The sequence below is a fragment of the Drosophila nasuta genome, chromosome 2R (genome assembly GCF_023558535.2).
Source record: "Drosophila nasuta strain 15112-1781.00 chromosome 2R, ASM2355853v1, whole genome shotgun sequence".
In the NCBI taxonomy this organism is placed as follows: Eukaryota; Metazoa; Arthropoda; class Insecta; order Diptera; family Drosophilidae; genus Drosophila; species Drosophila nasuta.
In genome coordinates this window covers 9,675,042-9,695,112 of record NC_083456.1, presented here as the reverse complement: position 1 = coordinate 9,695,112, position 20,071 = coordinate 9,675,042, and the positions used below count along the sequence as shown (strand labels likewise).

Sequence of the window (20,071 nt, the reverse complement as noted above, 5' to 3'; positions counted from 1 at the left end):
AAAATCTATTTAAGTTTTATGAGTGATTTTTTAAATTATTCCGCCAAACTCTTCATAAAATCGATTGGACTCTAGCTGCGGCTATCGATAATTAAAACAGCTGATGACTACAGCTTATCGAAAACAATGCTCTCAAAAGACAGTTGCGAGTTGTATCTAAAAGTAGGGTTTTTGTGTTAAATTCTTTCGAAAATGCGAGCTGTTATCCAACGAGTTAGGGCAGCCAAAGTCACAGGTAAGCAAGAAGAACATCTTAATTTTAATTTTATGTTAATTAACAACGTATTCGACATATAGTGCTTGATGAACTTATCTCTTCCATTGGGCCCGGTCTTTGCGTTCTTGTGGGCATCAAAAGCAGCGATACAACAACAGATGTTGAGTATCTGTAGGTAAATAAATGTCTATCTCACAGAGCAACATGAAGATATATTTTATTTGTAAATCTTTTAGAGTGCGTAAGATTCTTGCATTGCGGTTGTTCGAGGAGGAAGGTAAACGTTGGCAAAAGTCTGTCAAGGATTTGCAGCTGGATATTCTATGTGTCTCACAATTCACACTATATCATCGTCTAAAAGGCAACAAGCCAGACTTCTCGGCTGCCATGAAAGGTGATGAAGCTAACCAGCTATACAATCATTTTCTGGATCGTTTGCGTCAGTCATACGATGCCAGTAAAATTAAAGGTAACTCATTTTTATAATAAATCATAAAATTTGTGTACTAAAGATTCCCGATTTTTAACAGATGGCAAGTTTGGTGCCTATATGCAGGTGCATATAGAGAACGATGGACCAGTAACCATCGAGCTGGAATCGCCGTTACCAAAGCAGATCGAGGAATGTGTAGACAAATAATTAGCAAATTAGCATATTTTGTAATAAAATGAACTATGTGTAAATCGTGTTCACTATATTTTTGTTTTGTATAGGCAGCAACTTAAATCTACAAATGTATTTATATATCCGTATGTGATTTCTTAAGCTTCTAACATCTCCAAGTCCTCCACTCCCAGACCTTCCTCGAGTCTCTTTTCTAATTCGCGTGCATCGACATATGTGATCTCCTCCTCGGGCAGATCCTCCTCCATAAGCGCTGCCTCTTCGGCCTCCTCCTTGGCACGACGCTCTTTCAAGCCGGCAGCAGGCGAGCGGATGAGCGACATATTGCGTTGCACATCCTTGACATCCATTTGGATTTCGACCTGTCGTCCCTTGCGCAGACGTTCCATGACAAAGTGCTTCTCGCGTCGCTCCTTAATCTCGGTAACCTTCTTGATGGCTTCGAGGGCCTTCTGCCAAGTCTCGCGACTGTATTTGATGGGTACATTGCGACGCTTCTCGAACTCGAAACTGGGATCTATGGCCAATTCCTTGCCGGCGGCCTTGCGATGTGCCTTTGTCCAGGATACCTTGCGTGGGTTCTTCTTGCGTTTGAAGGCCTTATGGCATTTACCACGACAGAACTTGAAGATCTACAACAAGAAAAACAATAATTAGATAAGCATTGTAGTAGCGAGACAATTCCATCTGATTTTCCAGACTTACTTTACAATCATTTCGCACAAACTGTACTCCATGACCCGGATATATTTTGCTGGAGCAAAAATAGCATGTTTCAATGCGCATTTTTACAAATTAAAATTTGTAAAATACAACGCAAAACAAGCCAGCACGTGTGTTGCTGAAGAAGAGAATGTTTAAGTGTGACAGTAGCTCAAATTTAAAAATACGCTTTTTAAGGCCGGTAGAGTTGAAACCGATTTGATGAAAAATCGATTAAAAGCCAATAGATTTTCTTGATTTGTTTTAAATTAATAAACATTTATTTGATTATTAAAGAAAAGTATTAATAATTAAAAATTCACCATCAGTCAATTTTAAATATTTATGGCTTCAAAATATAACAATAATAATTGAAGTTTATGTTGCATATTTTTAGGAGCTCATCAAATAAATGTACCTGGCCCTCGCTTAACACGGACTCTTTTAGCACGAACTCGGTCTTACACGGTTACAAATTTGCTCCCATCCCCCTTTTAACAAGTTAAAAACCTCGCTCTTACACGATTTTTTGATAAGGATCCACAAAAATGAGAAAACATGTTAAAACAAATTGGCTTAAACTATAGATGCCACCAAATGGATTTCAAATTTGATGTGAATTGAAACATATGATCTCCTTACTTTTTAACATTTGTAAGTTTCTATAAAGTTTAACCCGTTCATTAATTATATGAAGCAACTTTTTTAATTAAATACCAACTTTAAATTAAGAAAATATGAATGGAATGTTATGCATTTATTAAATCATATGCATAATAACCCCTTATTTGGTACTGAATCCATGTTTCGCTTAACAGGAGGGCCGTGTTAAACGAGGGCCAAGTGTATTTCACTTAAACCGGTCAAATTATGTTAAAAATTGGATATGGTTTTCTTAAAACGGAAAAAAGAATTCTATCGAGTATAATTTTGATCTTGAAATCGAGAACTTGTAAATTTTCACTCCAAATTTCAAAAGATATTTTATACAGGGTTTTATTAATATTTGTGTAACATTTTCAATTTAACAATTAATATTAAATGTGTTTTATATTTTTGAATTCAATTCTGTTTTAACTCTGTTCATAGTTGAGGATTTTCTGATGCGGTTTCTTGTTCCTTCTGTGAATTTTTCATGTTGACAACCTTGTTAAGTTTAGCAAGCCGTTTTAATGTCTCCAATTCTTTGATGAACGTGGCCAAAGCATCTTTAGTTGCTGACATACTTGCATCCTTATAATCTGTCAAATTATCTTCCTTTTCGAGTTCTATATTGAGAGTAAACTAATTAGCAATTCTATTTATATTGTATTCCATATAGCAAAAGAAACTTACCATCCATTTCCGCTTCCATGTCATTCAACCGATTCAACAAAAGTGATTGTTGGACTTTTACATGCTCTATCAGGCGGTATTGACATTCTTCTGGATCGATAGCTGCTTCTGGTTGCGGTGCAGGCGGCCAGTCGGATGGTTCGGTCTTGGGACGCTTGACTGGTGTAGCTGAGTTGTCGGTTTGGTCCTCATCCCATTTTTTCGCCCATAGGTATAGTTTGGGATGACAGCGATTACGAGCAATATTAATCTTCACCTGCAGTGAGTGCATGGAACGCTTCGCGTCTAGCAGATTGCCGGTCAAAGTGTGCGATCGTTTCAACATTTCGCATTTTTTGGTTGTCTGAGGATTGGGCGTGTGATAACCAGCCACTGGTAATTTTCCCTCGAAGAGCCAATCCTGATCGTGCTTGAAGCGCATCGAATCCCTTACACGCTGCGGATTCCGGCATATGTAACAGACATATTTCTCCGGCACGTCCGACTCCTTAACAATGCCGTTGCAGGCGCCGTGTTGCCAGCACAAACAGAGTTCGCATTGTATCATGAGACCATCTTCTTCACCATACTCGCAAATGCAATTAATGATCTCTTCCTGACGCATGCGCACAATGCGAATAAGCTCGCCGTTCTCCTTGATGTACTGTGGCGTCTGATTGGGTTGTGGTGGCGGTGGTGCCAGTGCAGCATTTATGTCCACCTGATCATGAGGCGACGGGGTCGATACAGCATCGAGAATAGCCGGTGAACCAACAGGTGTGGCAGCAATGCGCCGCTTTTTCGCTTCATTACGGGCCTCTGGCACTGGCGTATTAGTCAGCGGATGCGACTCCTCCTTATCGAGACCAGGCAACTGCAATTTACTTGCCACAGGACTCTTGCTGGCTGAGGCATTGACAGAGCGACGCTGTGTGCGTTGTCGACTGCTTTTTCGGGAACCAGTCTGTCGCCTGCTAGATGGACGTGTACGTTTGGAAGATCGATTGGAAGCGAACGGAGTGACTTGGGATGGACTAACTTCAGTGGGTTCAACCGAAACTGTTGCTGGAATTTCGCTTGGTGTTGGCAAAACAGTTGGCGTAGTTTCTGGAACGACAGCAGCAATTTGGGGACTTGCTTTCAAGCTGGCTGGTGTCTCTGCCTTGGGTGAAGACATGGGTTTGGTAGGCGATACAATTGGTGACGCTTCCAAAGCCGTTGGCGATGAATCCGTGCCCGCCGGTTGACGTTTAGCGCCCCGAGAATGCTGTAAATCCTGCTGGTGCAGCTTGGCAAAGAACTGTTGATTGGGTATTTGGTTCTTGGGGGTTTGATCGCCCTGCTCTATGGAAGAGGGATGTGTGCGCTTGACAGCCAGCTCCTGCATCTTAGGGCAATGACTAACATGCCTATACAAGTAAATGAAATGATTAATTTCCTATTATGATTTAATATTATCGAAAACTTACTGTGCAAACTCCTTATGGTAATGACGAATGTGAATTTGCAAAAAGTCTTCCTTGCGGTATGTTTTACCGCATCCTTCACGCGGACACACAAATAAATTGTCTGTTATCTGGACTTTCAGTCCGCCAATGAAAGCTACAAGCAGAAATTAGAAACAAGATTAGGGAAACACTCAAAAAGTATAAGATAATACGCACCATAACCATCTTCGAGCACAGCGCCCTGCGCATCCAAACCCAACCCAGATTCAGCTGCATCTGTTGGGGAACTAACAACTACAGTACTTTTAGTTTGCAGCGATGGCGACATCAATTCAGCAGGTGGTACCAAAGACGCTACGGGGGTTTCCATGTACTGGCTGTCATTTTCTGCTCCGCGACGTGTAGTGACTGTTAAAATAGGTGTAGATACGGGCGTGGCAGTCGATAGCTTGCTACTGTTCAGATCCTGTGATGCCACTGTTGTGTCAAGCGACACCTCTTGGAGCTTGGGCCTTGTCGGCTGCTGTGGACTATAGTCATGGGTGTATACATATGCATTGATATCCTTGGCACGACGACGATGAATGCTAAAGTCGTAGATGTCTGGATTATAGACCAGGTCTTGTGACTCCAGAAATGTCTTGAGATCCGACTTCGAGCGAAAACGTTTGCCGCTGGGTGATACCAGTATGACATCCCATTTACCAAGTACATTAGAACGTTGATACATGTGCTTGATCCAGCCAGGTGGCAGACGCCAGTCGTGTACAATTACCGTTGGCTTCTGATGCTCGCCGACAATCAGAAAGCCCTCGGTACCAATGGGTTGATCGTTGACCCAGTGGCAAGTCCATTCGCCATCGTGCGGAATGTCCGGCAGACCCAAAGCAACTGCAAGAATAATAATAATAAAAAAATGCTTGATATATTCTAATTACAGCAGATACGCACCCAAGTCCAAGTTGGACATATCTAGCAGTGGCCAATCCTTACGTTGGGGTACCGCCTTGCTCTTCTTATTGCTGCTTGTACCGCCAGTGCTTGGCCTCTTAATTGGTGCAGCCGATGCCTGCGAGCTTGTGCTTGCCACATCAATTGCTGCAGCCTCGCTGGTAGCCACAAGTTGGCGTGGCACCTTAAGCATGTGCAAGGCGCGCACATTCTTAGTGTAGCCATCATCGAAAAGTATCTCGTATGTGTCGTTGCCCAGTAGTTTCTTGACGGTGCCCGGAAATTTACGTGGTCCTGACCAACGTGCCATGCACTTCTCCTCCAGCTCGAAAACGGGCAACACCCGTGAGCTGATGCGCTGTCGCAAACGCTCTGACTTGAATCCAAGCCACTCCTGGTAACCGCCCGTACTCGATGGCGCTGTCTTTAGCTTGCTGTTGCGCTCGAATCGTATAAGCATCGTCTGCTCCGCCTGATTGATTTCAACAATTCGAGCTGGTAGCCACGCGTTGTCCACGCTTAATGCCTCAAGGCGTCCGCCAATGACCAAGTTGGTGGGGGTTCTGTATTTTGGTGGTGATGTCGATACTGGCGACGCCGAGCTATTGACCGATGCTCTTAACTCATCAGCGGCATCTGCTGGCGCCTGGGCAGCGACTGGTACGGTATCACTGGCGGCTGTCTCATCTGTCGTCTTAGCGGTTTCGTTTTCAGCTGCTTCCTTAACAGACTCTACATCTTCTGTTTTCGTTTTTGCTGATACATCTGCTGTTTCTCCTGATTTGCGCTCTGCGGTCTCTTCTAGAATTTGCGACACAATCTGATCAACGGTCGCCTTGATAACCTCCTCGCTAGTGGAATTGTTAGCCGAGCCACTAGTACCAGCGCCTTCAACCGAAGCTTGTTGCAGAGCACGATGATCGGCCTCGATTTCAGCAGTTTCCATTTTGCCCCACGGAAAGACAGTAGGAAAAACGCGAGGTTTCAGCAAATACTTGCCATTGCGTATAGTGTTAAAGTCCAGGCGACGAAAGTGTCGTGAGCACACCAACACACTCTTTGTAATCTGCCGGTCGAGACTAATGCGCGAATTCTTTATCCAAATGGCGCGAATGACGGCGTCCATAGGAAATGAGTGGTAAGTGACGCCATGGTGCTCCACCAACCGCGACGTCGATGGACAGTCCGCCACGCAGCAGCGACGTCCCATTTTTAAAAAATTAGCGTTGGCACTTCAATGTGCTTTATAAATTGATTTAGTGCAGTCGCCCACAAAAATTGCGTTGATTACAACAAAACAGGCAATTGTTTCAGAACGTTATGATTTCCTTATAGTGAAATACGCATAGCATGCTTTAACTCAAGTGCACAATGTCAATTTTCAATTAACTTTTTAGATAGCATTAGTACACAACTCGTACAAAGGTGTTTCCAATAAGTTATTTACATTTGTTTTTTTCCGCAGCGTGCAATTGTAAAAATTGTAGGAAAACATTCGATTTTTGATGAATTATTAACTAGAGGTGGACTTGCGTCGATAACACACTTAATTTTTTGGCGTCCAAATATGTATGTATATATATAAAGACCAAATATAAATTTATTTATTTTTGGAAAACAATGAAAAAAATATTTAACGCCGTTTACAGTCTCAAAGTGCAAATCATTGCGATCGATTGGACAAATATTTATTCATGTTTCTAACATCGATACTTTGCGACAGGCAGTGTTGATAACTGTACAAAGATTTCTAAAATGGAGAGTTTCATAGCAATGAGATTTAGCAATGTTACATATACGTTACAGTTTGAATTTAAATAAGTTTACGGTTTCTTTTACTTTTCTATTTTGTTCATTTTTCCATTTAACCCATTTAAAAGACGAATTGCCAATGCATTATACATTAGCCTGCAATAAGCGATTTTATTCGCATTTAAACACTTCAGGTGATTGATTGGGCTACTTTGCGGGAAAGTGCAATGAATGGGCGTCCGCATGCGCCGCACGCTGATTGGGAGACGTATAAATTTATTCAACGCATAAAATAATCACGTGAGCGAAGGCGCATTGTGCCGCTACAAGGCCATTGACTGTCTATTTGAAATGCGATTGCGGTTCGAAATTCGAATTTCGGCTGCTACATGTCCACATCCCCATCCACACTATATGCACGTCGATCATGTCCGCAACGCGCGATACCTTGCAAAAATATATATCGAATACCACTGAAACTATGAATATTACCGTATTACATCATTTTGACCATAAGAAGCTAGTATTATAGCCTTTACAATAAAATATTTATATTGCTTAACTGACATTTGTAACTATAGCACTATAGCAATGTTCATCATTATGCATACCATAACTACAGATGTATATGAAAGTATTGTAGGCACGCAATGTTTTGTATTTTTTGAATCGGTGGCGCCCGCTTTGTGGGGCCTCGGCAGGTGTCAGCGAGATCAGAGGCGTCGATGCCCCTAGCTGACACACAAAAAATATAGCCTTGGCCTCCAAACAAAAAAAAAAAACACACACACAAACCAAGTGTGCGCATATTTAGATCGCGTCTAACACTCAGAGTGGATTTGTATACAAGTTGGATACCCGCCAAATCTGCAGTACGAAAACCACATATTGCATACAAATTGGAGTAATTAAATTATATTCTTGACTGGTATCTAACGTCATCGTTTAACTGAGATGCATTAAAACTTTCCACTTAGTTCCACAAAAGATAGATTTCGGGACATAAATAATTTATAAAGTGATTACTATTCATCCAAACCCGCTTCTCGGAACTCCACTTTAATCTCTTGGATAAAATTCAAATTTCCTACTAATGCAATTGGCCCTGTGCTAACCTACATACAGTGTGTGATTTCCTAAACACAAAACAAAATTAGCATAAGTTCAATGGTGTTTATATAACAGCCAAGAATAAACATTATAATTTCCAAATAAACTCTATAAATATAAGTACACATTTGCAGTCCAATCACGGTGTGAACATAAAGCCAACTTTAATTATTATTTTTTTATAGGCATATGTACCTATGTCGCTGACATAAATAATAAATACGAATAATCACAGTAGCTACTGTTCATTGTGGTTGTTGTTGCTACCAAGTTCCTATTTGGGCAGTCAAAAATGTGACATTGATTGGGCCACGCGTTTGGCCAAAGAAACCAAATGCGAAGGTCTGTCGGCAAAGGGGAAAATCCGAGTAGGGGGTGCAATTTTACATAATAGCATCAGTTGTCGAGAGAGAAATGTGGCCAAGTGGCTTAGCTCATTTCTTTAAATATTGACTCACTCCATTCGCACCTATTGAATTAGGCCGCCTGGCTGCACCTGACTGTCCGACCGACTCTCTTTTTTTGTGCAAATAGTTGGGCAGATAACAACACATACTCCACACACGCACACGCACAGGCACGCACACTCTCTCACAATTAAACAATATGCAAGCTGTGCAAAATATTATCGATGTAAAAAAGGCTAAAAATAACAGACAACACAAGGGGAATTCACTTTCTCTCCTTTAACACATATTTACCTCGCCCCAACTAAAGCTGGCAAAGTATCTCCGTTCCTTTTCTTACACGCACGATATTTTCACGCAATATTTATTTGGGATTCATTTAGTAATTATGTTGAAATAAAGGGTATTATTTTTATTAGATATTTATTTTAGATTAAGAAATTGTAATCTGTTATTTTTACGAAGTAAGGTATTCTACCAATTTATTTTCGTATTTCTAAGATAAATGACAATTCTTTTCTTTAAACTTATACTTTTATATTTCTTAACCACCATCGATTTTTATTTCTTCCGCCTACAAGGCGAAACCTTAATTAGATTTCTTCTTACAATTAAACAGTTTTAGTTGGTCATTCATTTATATTTATATGTACTAAAATTGTTAATTGAGTAACCATTGGTAACTTAATAATTTTTTATCCTATTCGAAAGCCAGTTAACTAATAATTTAACAACGTGTCGTTTCGTGTTCACATCGTGTTAAAACAATTTAACACACAGCCATCTCTATGTGGCTGAGACATGGGTAAATTGGCCGTATGAGCGCCGAAGCCGGTGTCCGGGAACTTATTGCATAAACATGTAGTAATATTTTAATAAACAAATAAACAAAGCACAGCCTCTCCATCTGAAGTGATGTATTGACATTTGGTCTCTAGTTCCTTATCACCAATCGACATAATTTACTTAGGCGTGTTTCTCCTATGGCAAACATCAGTTGGACTGATTTCGCAGGTAAACTGAGTCAAAGATATTGATTTTTACCTGATGAACTTTGACTTATTTCTACAAACTCAACCGGAAACCGATACTGATGACTCAGACTCATTATGCTTCTAAGGACATAAAAATATCTAATATGTTTGAGACACTAGTTTCGCAATTGAACCAATGGATTTTGATTATTGTTTTATTTATGTAATAATAGCTCAACTATTTATGCACGTATGATCATAAATATGTTTAATGTAGGGCAAAGAAAACGCTGTTGTTTTTTTTGGGGCTTGTTTATTATGAGATGATCATGATGTGGAGTACTTGAAGTTTTACATAAACATGCGCAAACATGGGCGAGGCAGTGACGAGTAAGTAGTTTGACATTATCCGGCATTAATACCGAGATATTTGTAACGAGCACCTGCCACTTTTGTCGACTCTGCACGCATCTCTTTCTCTCTCTCTCTCTCTCTCTCTTTCCAGGCTGTGTTTCATGAGATCATCATACTTTCCACCTGCAACAACAACAAGTTGTAGTTTGTTTATGACAAATAGGGGCGACAGGGCGACACCACAAGCTTTATGCTCCACCGCACGTGAACACGATCAGGCAGAAAACAGCAACGACAACAATAAAAATTACCCAAAATAAAAAAATAACATCGCGTAAGATGAGCAAAAATTTATCGACAGTTTTTACAATTTGTTGTTGCCGTCGATGTGTTGAAATGCCTGAAAACTTCCCAAACAGTACGACACTTGCCCAGCCTGAACTTTAAGTCTTGGGCTTGGGTTTAAGTCTGGGCATTTAATTTGATTTCAGCTGGTGAAATTTCGTATCTGCTGCTGTTTTCTTTTGCCACCGGGCTGACCTTGATCTGAAGATGCGACTTGGAGACGCGTCTTGGGCTGCAGTTGCCTGCGTCATTTTTTAGGCTTATGCAATGTCACGTACACACATAAATATTTATGTAAATCTTCTGCTTATTTATGTACCTTATGTAATGGCCACTAAATACTTGTTTGTCGCCAACTGAAGTCGGTGAGGAGTTGTGTGTACTTACACCCATCAATCAATGTGCCATTAATTAACTTTAATTGACATACGAGACCGTTAGAGATAACATCGTATATTTTCCATATTTTCTTTTACTTTTCATTGTACTTTAACTGTTGCTCTAAGTGAAAGTTTTGGTTCATAAATGACTAACATTATAAATCTAATTTAGGTCCTACCATTTAAGTTTTGTGCTAATATTAAAATTAATTAGATTATAATGTTATCATTTAATAAATCTGCTTACAATAAAAATATTAATTTTTTGTTAAAAAATTAAAGTATATTTTAAATATTTTATTAAATTTAGAATACTAAATAATAATAGTAAGTTTACAGGAACAAATGTAAAATTTGTGAATTTCATACAAAACAACCTTAGACTTGAAAGATCTTCGACTCATCCACTAAATTAAGGAAGCGAATTGGTTAATGAAAATCAAGTTGAAACAGGTTTTCAGCCTTCATTACCATTTGAAACTAGTATGTTTTCTTACTTATTACACTCAATTTGCCTAAATATGGACTTGGTTATTTGGAAAAGTCGCCGGGACTTTCTGAAGTGGGTCTTAAACCACATAAATACTCTCCAGTTGACTACTTAGCAACCAACTTCCTAATTGGAAAATGGCAATGCCTCGTGCTGTGGCCTGGAGAGACTGCCAACAAAATGTGTCACCTGTGACTTTCAGCCAAATAAATTTGGTCAACAATTTGGGTTATGCAACAGTCAAAGCAAAGTAAGGCAACAAATATAAAGAAAAACACAAAAAAAAAACTTTGCACGAATTGGAGAAACAGTCGGCAAGCAACAGTAAATATAAGTACGAGTGGTTTTTGAAACAAATACGGAGCGACAAAAAGTAAAATGCATTAAATTATGTAAAGTTGAAGAAACCAAAGCAAAGGTACTCGAGAGAGATTCAAGATTGACGAGACGTAGCTGTGGCGTGTTTGTGTAGCTAATTAGATTGCTCGTTGGGAAGCAAACACTTAGCATAAATAGCAACAAAATTTGCAAGGTGCGTACTCTCGATGTGACCAAACGCGCACTACAAACATAGAAACATACATCCGCAGACACAGATACAGAGATACATCAAAACACACAAGCTTTGCTGTTGATAGGACGGCGAGTCCGAAAATGTTTGGCGGGCACTTAAAATTCAGCATCGCAAGCGAAGCAGCTCCAAAAACTGATTTTCATTTTCAAAACCGCACTAGCGCCGAGCCGAACCCCCCAAGAAAGCCGAACTCAAACAAACCGAAGACGAACCCGAAAACGAAACCGAAGCCGAGGTGCAGCTCGTGCTGCGACTCGCCCATATATAAGAGCGGGTGTTACCAAAATATTTGTGTCATTGCAGTTGCGTATAGTGAGTCGATCGGTCGGTTGTCGCCTGAAAAAGAGAACTCGTCGCGAACGATAAAGCGAGAAAACTATAGAAAATCGAATAACGAAAGTGCGTGGGTGTCAAGTGCAAGAGAGAAAACTGTAACTAAAAATGAAAGCGTTCATTATCGCCAGTGTGTGTTTGATCGGTCTGTGCAGCCTGGGCTCTGCACAGTTCCAAAACGGACGTCTCGAGCCACCAAATCCACAACTCTGCGCTCAGCGGATCATTCACGAAAAGACACCCGATGGCAAAGGGTGAGTTCATCAAGAAGAGATCAAATACCTACTATACATATATAGTTTAAGAAGCGGCATTATCTATAATTATCTATTAACAATTGCAGCTACTTCTTCTCGTGGAGAGACCCTCAATTGAAGGGCGTGGAGGAGGATTGGCTGACTGCCAGAAACTATTGCCGCAGGCGTTGCATGGACTCCGTTTCTCTGGAGACCAGTCTGGAGAACGAATGGATCAAGCAGCGTGTTGTGGGCGAAAGTGTAAGTAAACGCTTTAATCATTTCAATTACATTTTAACAGTCAACGCATAAACATTTATTTTCCCAAATTTATGTTTATATGTTTAAAATTCAATCCTTAAAGTCTTCTCCCAACATTGATTTCCATCGATTTCGTTGGCAAACCTTAAGTTTTATGTTGTAGTTATAAACAATATTAAGACACTCATATATGCTAATTTTTGAACCAGTTGAATTAATTAAGGTAATCAAACACATCTCTCAGCTTTTAAAAATGAAAGATTCACTCTCGATGCTGACAACAAAAAAAGACAGTTTGAAAGCGAAAGGTTAAAAAAGGTTGATGTACGCCCTTAATACATATATTTATAACTAGACAGATTCCGCATTATATATGCAAATTCCAATGAATATTGACAATAGTTTTGACACCTTCAGAAATAAATCCCCACAATTCGCACAAATCTATGCTGTTCGCTCTATCATTTTGTCTCTTTGTCAATATTATATCATTATTCGCGAGTTGACAATGCGTGAGATAATAATGGTAAAAGTTAAGTCATATGCGAGATTGTGACAGCTCTAATTGTTATTTAAAGTGTGCCAAAATTGACAAACTACAAAACTGGATGAAATACATTATGAAGTGGCTAAGTTAATGCCCCTACTTCAAACTGAATGGCAAGTGGTATAAAATGAGCCAAGTCAAACCATAAATATTTATATCAGATTATTTGTCTAAGTCAAGTTGTCAAAAGCAAGCATCAAGTTCAATGCAAAGTCGGTTACAAAACTTTTCCACTCTTCGACGCTTACAGTTTTGTCTGGCAATTTTGTTATTGAACCCGGTCAGACATTATTATACTTAGTTTGCACACTCGACTCGTGGCATTATGCAACCGAGAGACAGAGAAAGAAAAAAAAAAACATCTGTAACTCTTATGGATGTTGTCCACTGCCACTGGCCACCGCTCATCTGCGCCTCTCGAACTGTCGACCTGTCTGACTCCGACATCGGCATCGACATCGACATCGACTTACGTGTGAAAAATGGAATTGTAATGAAAACGAAAGTTTTTGTGTGAGAAAACACCTGAGGAAATACATTTTACCCAACGAAATAACAACAATCAATATGGATTTGTATAATTAATGGCAGATAATAGCGTGTAACCAAAGCACATAACAGGAAGCGTTTCAAAGTTTAGTCATCAAATCAAAAGACTTTGGCAACGAACTTGCTGCAATTTTTCAACTGTCCGATGTGAAATTTGAATTTTCTTGCATCGCACTTAGACCCTTTTGTCTTGAGCTTATCCGCCTCCAAATCACTTAATCGCTGCATTATTTTGTGAAAATCATTCAAACTTATCAGCGGCAATCAACTTTTACTCAATGGGTGCGTTAAAAACCAACAAACTTCCCGTGCCTCAAAATTCCACTCAAATGAAACAATTGCACCTGTCGACATTGGAAGTACTTCCGCAATGCTGCAATTTATGAAACGTTTAACAATTACAATCTGTGGCAAACAATAGAAAACAATTCGATGCCCATTTGTGACTTTCCGCTCATTGGAGTTTTTCCAAAGGGCAGCGCATTAACCACTCAATGGTTAAAAGGTATGACTGTCTGTAGATATGTTTGTATATAGGTACAAAAAAACAACAGTCTGAGCAACAGCAACAGCAACAGTTGTTAAGCCACTCAGGTGAAAGTGACTGATGAACATTGCGGTTGCTCTCGCTGCCCGTAGGTCTCTTTAAATGTTGACAGCCGCTCAACGAAACCCATCAACGGGTGCGGCCGCCACAACACATGCTTACAATACACAGACCCACACAATACGATATACGCATAGGGCGCGACTTCGGAATGGGTTCGCTTTCAATGGCAGCACATATAAGAGCTACTGCTATCTGACTGACCGACTATTGGGAATATGCCCCAAAATGCTCGAAGCTCAAATTTCTACCTGCAACAAAACGGTGACAACGCATTTTCATGCGTACGCTTTGGCTCAACTAACGGCAGCGGGACAGTCAGAGCAATGAACTTGAACTAGTAAAGTGTGATAAAGTAATTCCGAGGAAACTACTTTCTTAAACACTTTTATTTTGATAAAAGTGTAAATTCGTTTAATATGCTAGAGCTTTAGCTGAAACTTGATTCAGATTTAAAAGACAAGAACATCTTTAAAATGCAACAAAAATAATTGAAATACAAAAGAAATAGATAGAAATGAAATATCTTAAAAATATTATATTATTGTATATAGTAGTAGTAGTTTAGTAAAAATTAATTGTTAATGTTAATGTATACATTAACAATTAACATTTAAAATATTTATTTATTTTACAGGTCAAATACATCTGGACTAGCGGTCGCTTGTGTGACTTCAAGGGATGCGAGCGTCCCGATCTGCAGCCCACTAATGTGAACGGTTGGTTCTGGACAGCCACTCTGCAGAAATTGGCACCCACCACGGAGCGCTCCCAGGGTGACTGGTCGCCCAATGGCGGCATTGGTCTGCCCCAACCCGATAACCGTGAATTCAAGCAGAACGGCGCACCCGAAAACTGTTTGGCTCTGTTGAATCAGTTCTACAACGATGGTGTCAACTGGCACGATGTTGCCTGCCACCACAAGAAGCCATTCGTCTGCGAGGAGAACGATGCTCTGCTCAAGTATGTGCGCTACACCAACCCCAATCTGCGCATCTAAGCCACGCTCAAGTTGGATTCAAATGTGAAGTTGCAAACGCATGAAACGACAGCAATTGCAACTTCAGATAAACCAAAAATGATATTTTACGTAAATACTGCATACTCTTTAAAGTACGTATCTGGTTAGCATGAGAAAACTCTGTTGAGTCTTCTTATGCCTAATACGCCTACTTCCTGAGTCTATATCAATCTTCTGGCAATAGTGTATGTCTTACGTATGATTTTTTTATAACAATTTTCCCAATCTATGCGCTCTATTCCTCATCAATTAGTTTAATTATTAATTTTGTATTAATTTATGATTTTTTAAATTATAATATAACATTCAAAACGACATGTAAAACATAAACATAACCGGTTTTTCATTTCATTCTACACATTGCTTGCATTGTTTTTCCTCGAAAAAAAAAAACCCACGTTAAATTTATTAGGTGATCTTTAGAAGAGAAAGTCGACCAAAGCAATAAAATGACAATTGTTGACCCCAAATGTGAGTTTTTAAAGTGAGATTATGAGCTTAAATGAAAGGGGTTCCCCGAAATGTTGTTAAATCTACCTTATCTAAAGAAACGGCTTCATTAGAGCTTCAGTTTGATTGATTTGATTTTACTTTATTTAATTGATCATTTATCAGTGAATGCAACGGTCAATGAAGAGTCTAGAAGTCAAGTAATAAATGATGTAGAATTGATTTCCTCTTCCTCACCTAGAAATAGATATCAAATAAAAAACACAAATTTATTTAAAGTTAGATAGTTGTATATTTATGTATACGATATATTAGAAAAGTCAATACAAGTTTGTTAGTTACAAAATGTTCGAGTTCTCTGGATAACATCAGCGTGAGTAAATAGTTTTTTTTGTCGACTATAAGTGTGTAATACTGATTACACACTCAAGCACTTAAGGGGAAAGTAGAAAGTAATTCAAATAAATTATAGATTCCAAATAAATAATATAATTATTGAAGCTAATATGTGGATATTGTATGTAAATCTATGTTGAAATGAACGCAGATGCTGGCTGACAAGGTCCACTTTGTGCGATATCTTCCAAAATGAGCAGATCAATTACCAGAAGCCAGAGGACTTTCCGCCAGGTGGATTCTTAACCTTAATGCAAGCGCGAACACCTGATTTATCCAATTCCTCTGTAAATATAGCACAAATTAATACAATACTATGGACTAAAATGGATTTCTCTTATTACTTACCGCTTATGGAGAAGGAAGATTCCTGCAAATCTCGTTTGCCATCGACGCGACCTCGCACTGAGGGCGTGCTGCAGATAGAACCTTCTGCTGGCATGGGCAAGTTACCAGCAAGCATTGCTGAAATGGGTTCTTGAGGCGGTATTAATATGTCTAGTTCAGCATACTTCTTGGCCAGATTGCCATTTTGATGTTCTTCGTGGTGTTCAGATGATCGTTCAGTTGTTTGCACTTTGCCCTCAATAATGTCATAGACAAAAGGCGGACGCACTGCCATCGGTATGAAACGTCCAAATCCTTCAGCCACACGCACAGTTTCGTTCTCAACACAAATGCGGCCACGCACGAGGACAAATTCTGGAACACCGTGCACTGTCATACCCTCGAATATATTGAAATCGGAAGCATGATGATGAGTCTGCTTGGAGATCGTTCGCGTGGCTTGTGGATTCCAAATGACCAGATCAGCATCGGAGCCAACAGCTAAGAAATAACACTTTATTAGGATATCAAACTTTTCTATAGTTCTGTCAACTCACCAATGCGTCCCTTTTGTGGATAGACATTGAAAATCTTGGCGGCATTAGTGCTAGTTACGGCCACGAAACGACAAGGATCGAGCAGCCCCTGATGGACGCCCTTCTCCCACACCAATGACATGCGATCCTCGACACCATTGACGCCACTCGGAATTTTTGTAAAATCATGTGCACCAACTTCCTTTTGCTTCTTGCTGAAGGTACAATTATCGCTGCCAGTGACCTGCAAGTCATCACTGCAAAAAGATAACTCATTAATGAATGCATTTATTAAATAGTTGCTTTCGCTTCACTTACTATGCCAATGATTTCATCAATTGCCTTGGCGTTTCTGCAGACATGCGAATTGGTGGACTGGTGATATAGTAAATTCGTTCAGATTTGGGCACGTTACTCATGCTACGACCAATGGAGCTGGCCAGAGTTTCACCAAACACACAATAACCGCTGCGACGTGCACGACCCACAAGTTCGGCGGAGGATTTGCTGGTGACGCCAGTGACATACAAAGGAGTCTTCATCTAGGTAGATTAGAAATAAGGATTAGTTCTTTGCTCACTGTTGAATTTTTGAAGATTAGTAGAGATTACAGTAACAAGACTAATAAGGTTATTTCATTGTTAGATTACTACTTGTTTATGCGACAATCCAATGCCTATTTACGCTGTACAAACTTACTTAGCCAGATTCTTGAGCAGCAACTCACTGGGTGTCATCGTGTCATTATCATCGAGGATTAGCATCATGACATTGAATGTATGTATATGTACTTATTATTTTTTGTGTGTTAAGTAGGTGCATCAGCATCGGGAATAATGTTTATTTTTTGTTTGGAGTAATACCAAGTGCCACAAACCACATACATATTTATTTATCTGTACAAGGGTGCATCATACATAATGAAAATAATAACAAAACAGTTAACGATAAAAATAAAGAAAAGTCAACAATAAAAATCAACATTTTTATACTGCAACATTTCCCATGGACCCACGAGCTCTTTTTGTTTTATACAATTTTCACTTGCTTCATATATAGGATTTAGTATTATAATGCTGCACTCACCTGATGGGCCAAGACGCAAGCTCGATGGACAGCTTCAGCCTCAACTTCCTCCTGACGCGACAATTCATGTGCTTCGGGCCCAGTGACACCTTCGGCTAAAAGACGATTTGTGTTCTTGGCTATAATGTCACCATTCTCAGCATGGACCTAGAAGCCAAAACGGAATCAATCATTGTTCATATGCAACTGTTTTCCTTTAACTAACCATTGCCACGCCATTAAGACTTCTGATTCTTTCGAGCACATCCAGCAGCTCTGCGTCGCTCAGCATGTACAACCCCTTGTAGGCCATGTACATTTTGAGTGAATTGACACCCAGTTCCTTGCTTAGTATGCCAATCTCCTCGGATACCGATTTGGACCACCAAGTGATACCCACATGCAGAGCGTAGTCACAACAAACCTTTGGATCTGCCCAGCTGCGCCACTTATCATAGGCCTCGACCAAGGACTCGTGTTTGCTTGGCAGAACACAATCAACTGTTGAAGAACAACATAATTAATATTTGAAATATTTTAAGGGTTGCTAGGCACACATACTTATCATGGTTGTGCCACCGGCAACTGCTGCTTTTGTTCCACCATAGAAACTGTAGAAAGACACATTAGTTAGCAAGCATAAACAATAATAATATAATATTTGCGTACTACTTACTCATCGATGGAGACAGCGTCTCCTGAGGGACACTGAAGACGCGTATGAGGATCGATGCCACCCGGCAAAATCATTCTGCCTGCTGCATCAATGATCCGCACACCGCCTGGAACTGTAATCTCGCTGGCAGGTCCAACAAATCTGTAAATAAATGTATGATATTAGTACATTATTATTAAATATTTAATCATTTCTTTATTCATACTTAATGGTGCCATCTTCGATGTAAACATCCGCCTTGAAGCTCTTGTCGTGATTGACGATTTCACCATTTTTGATGTAGACTCGATTCTGGGCACTTTGTAAGTGAATGGGCACTTTCTTGACAGGCTTTGGGCTGGTCGACATGATTTCAATAGACGGTTAGATCTGAAAAAAAAAACATTACATACTATATTTAGAAGTATTTACATCACACATTTAATTTGAAAAAAAAAGTAAACTCTTTACTAAACTCGACAGTAAAAAAAAACAAACCATTTGAAAAACCCTAATGACCACAATTGAATTAACAAAATGTCACATCATTTCTCTTTAACCCTCAAGTAGAAACAATTGAAAAGTCCATGTAGATGAGATGGGGTTGCAATTTGCACATTTTATGAGCATTCTGAATAAATGGACAGTGCTTGAAAATTTATTACACTGCGCAACCAAATAAAGGAATCGTTAACCTTCGATAATGCAGCCAGTCATCAGACACAACATTATAAGCCTCCCCGCTAAGGGTCTAAAGTACCATAAATACCCAAACACACAAGTGTACAAATGTTCAAATGTACCTTGTCTCTATGCACTCGAACAATAGATGATGATGTCATAGGCTGTCTTCAAAGTATGTTTGTATGTAAATAGGCTAGCTCAGCGGCCTATTGCAAGGGTGTTCATCTCTCTATGACGCGACAATATACAACTGTGAGAGAATGTGAGTGTGAGAGTGTTCATGGACTTGTATCAACTACAAACAATTCCGACACGACTGACAATAATGTCTTTTGCAGGTCGCAATTGCAGACAACTTGTTTGCTAAATATGTACATCTGAATGTACATAAATGTTCATACATACATAGATAACTACAGCTACAGCAAAAGCGAAGTCGACAACCAACTAGGGAACAGACACGCAAGCGAGCATTGAACTTTGTGGGCATTTATATGGGCCTAAGCTCAATGCTTTGGATGAAAAACAAATTGTACCACAAGAAGAAACACACAGACACATTCATGTATTATGTGTGGTACACTATTGTACATACATATTTATTTATGCGCAGGAAGCACCTTTCTGCTTACTTTGATATTAACGGGCATTATCCGCTTATTGAGAACACACTCATGTAAGAATGTACATGAATGCATTTCGGATATTAGTCTCAATAAGCACCCAAACACACAAACGCAGCGCATGCATGCATTGAAATG

The 20,071-nt window shown here is 39.6% G+C and overlaps 5 protein-coding genes across 7 annotated transcripts; 2 read left to right on the top strand and 3 right to left on the bottom strand.

Annotated features, from left to right (window-relative positions):
* The first annotated feature begins 109 nt into the window (after nt 1-109).
* On the top strand, nt 110-1,352 carry LOC132787634 (D-aminoacyl-tRNA deacylase). 2 transcript variants are annotated; one of them, XM_060794808.1, is made up of 4 exons: nt 110-235; nt 298-388; nt 454-686; nt 748-1,352. In XM_060794808.1, exons 1-4 carry the CDS (start codon nt 193-195, stop codon nt 855-857), a joined length of 477 nt encoding a protein of 158 aa, XP_060650791.1. In that variant the 5' UTR covers nt 110-192; the 3' UTR covers nt 858-1,352. The 2 variants fall into 2 exon arrangements, with proteins under 2 accessions (XP_060650791.1, XP_060650792.1); XM_060794809.1 differs by lacking the exon at nt 748-1,352 and having other exon boundaries at nt 298-392; nt 454-543.
* LOC132787631 (probable ribosome biogenesis protein RLP24) lies at nt 874-1,709 on the bottom strand. The gene is made up of 2 exons (XM_060794805.1): nt 1,548-1,709; nt 874-1,474 (listed from the first exon to the last, which is right to left on the bottom strand). Exons 1-2 carry the CDS (start codon nt 1,626-1,628, stop codon nt 980-982), a joined length of 576 nt encoding a protein of 191 aa, XP_060650788.1. The 5' UTR covers nt 1,629-1,709; the 3' UTR covers nt 874-979.
* Nucleotides 1,710-2,520: 811 nt separating this feature from the next.
* On the bottom strand, nt 2,521-6,768 carry LOC132785311 (uncharacterized). The gene is made up of 5 exons (XM_060791349.1): nt 5,258-6,768; nt 4,523-5,197; nt 4,328-4,460; nt 2,880-4,267; nt 2,521-2,812 (listed from the first exon to the last, which is right to left on the bottom strand). Exons 1-5 carry the CDS (start codon nt 6,465-6,467, stop codon nt 2,628-2,630), a joined length of 3,591 nt encoding a protein of 1,196 aa, XP_060647332.1. The 5' UTR covers nt 6,468-6,768; the 3' UTR covers nt 2,521-2,627.
* Nucleotides 6,769-11,940: 5,172 nt separating this feature from the next.
* LOC132784876 (uncharacterized) lies at nt 11,941-15,526 on the top strand. The gene is made up of 3 exons (XM_060790767.1): nt 11,941-12,230; nt 12,320-12,473; nt 14,814-15,526. Exons 1-3 carry the CDS (start codon nt 12,085-12,087, stop codon nt 15,174-15,176), a joined length of 663 nt encoding a protein of 220 aa, XP_060646750.1. The 5' UTR covers nt 11,941-12,084; the 3' UTR covers nt 15,177-15,526.
* Nucleotides 15,527-16,211: 685 nt separating this feature from the next.
* LOC132786429 (dihydropyrimidinase-like) lies at nt 16,212-19,016 on the bottom strand. 2 transcript variants are annotated; one of them, XM_060792951.1, is made up of 9 exons: nt 18,853-19,016; nt 18,648-18,788; nt 18,533-18,582; nt 18,198-18,472; nt 17,993-18,139; nt 17,225-17,448; nt 16,928-17,163; nt 16,392-16,871; nt 16,212-16,328 (listed from the first exon to the last, which is right to left on the bottom strand). In XM_060792951.1, exons 1-9 carry the CDS (start codon nt 18,993-18,995, stop codon nt 16,249-16,251), a joined length of 1,776 nt encoding a protein of 591 aa, XP_060648934.1. In that variant the 5' UTR covers nt 18,996-19,016; the 3' UTR covers nt 16,212-16,248. The 2 variants fall into 2 exon arrangements, with proteins under 2 accessions (XP_060648934.1, XP_060648935.1); XM_060792952.1 differs by lacking the exons at nt 17,993-18,139; nt 18,198-18,472; nt 18,533-18,582; nt 18,648-18,788; nt 18,853-19,016 and adding an exon at nt 17,606-17,748.
* Nucleotides 19,017-20,071: the final 1,055 nt, after the last annotated feature.

What these genes read in the sequence shown, in the direction of transcription:
- LOC132785311 (XM_060791349.1), bottom strand. Translation starts at nt 6,467, where the DNA reads ATGGGACGTCGCTGCTGCGTGGCGGACTGTCCATCGACGTCGCGGTTG. An exon ending in TGTGCTCGAAGATGGTTATG is followed by an intron (nt 4,461 to 4,522) that starts GTGCGTATTATC and finishes TTCTGCTTGTAG; the next exon opens with CTTTCATTGGCGGACTGAAA. An exon ending in TACCATAAGGAGTTTGCACA is followed by an intron (nt 4,268 to 4,327) that starts GTAAGTTTTCGA and finishes TTACTTGTATAG; the next exon opens with GCATGTTAGTCATTGCCCTA.
- LOC132787634 (XM_060794808.1), top strand. Translation starts at nt 193, where the DNA reads ATGCGAGCTGTTATCCAACGAGTTAGGGCAGCCAAAGTCACAG. An exon ending in TAGGGCAGCCAAAGTCACAG is followed by an intron (nt 236 to 297) that starts GTAAGCAAGAAG and finishes TTCGACATATAG; the next exon opens with TGCTTGATGAACTTATCTCT. An exon ending in CGATGCCAGTAAAATTAAAG is followed by an intron (nt 687 to 747) that starts GTAACTCATTTT and finishes GATTTTTAACAG; the next exon opens with ATGGCAAGTTTGGTGCCTAT.
- LOC132784876 (XM_060790767.1), top strand. Translation starts at nt 12,085, where the DNA reads ATGAAAGCGTTCATTATCGCCAGTGTGTGTTTGATCGGTCTGTGCAGC. An exon ending in AAGACACCCGATGGCAAAGG is followed by an intron (nt 12,231 to 12,319) that starts GTGAGTTCATCA and finishes TAACAATTGCAG; the next exon opens with CTACTTCTTCTCGTGGAGAG. An exon ending in AGCGTGTTGTGGGCGAAAGT is followed by an intron (nt 12,474 to 14,813) that starts GTAAGTAAACGC and finishes TTTATTTTACAG; the next exon opens with GTCAAATACATCTGGACTAG.
- LOC132787631 (XM_060794805.1), bottom strand. Translation starts at nt 1,628, where the DNA reads ATGCGCATTGAAACATGCTATTTTTGCTCCAGCAAAATATATCCGGGT. An exon ending in TTGTGCGAAATGATTGTAAA is followed by an intron (nt 1,475 to 1,547) that starts GTAAGTCTGGAA and finishes TTCTTGTTGTAG; the next exon opens with ATCTTCAAGTTCTGTCGTGG.
- LOC132786429 (XM_060792951.1), bottom strand. Translation starts at nt 18,995, where the DNA reads ATGTCGACCAGCCCAAAGCCTGTCAAGAAAGTGCCCATTCACTTACAA. An exon ending in GTCTTAATGGCGTGGCAATG is followed by an intron (nt 18,140 to 18,197) that starts GTTAGTTAAAGG and finishes TTTGGCTTCTAG; the next exon opens with GTCCATGCTGAGAATGGTGA. An exon ending in ATCTTCCTTCTCCATAAGCG is followed by an intron (nt 16,329 to 16,391) that starts GTAAGTAATAAG and finishes CTATATTTACAG; the next exon opens with AGGAATTGGATAAATCAGGT.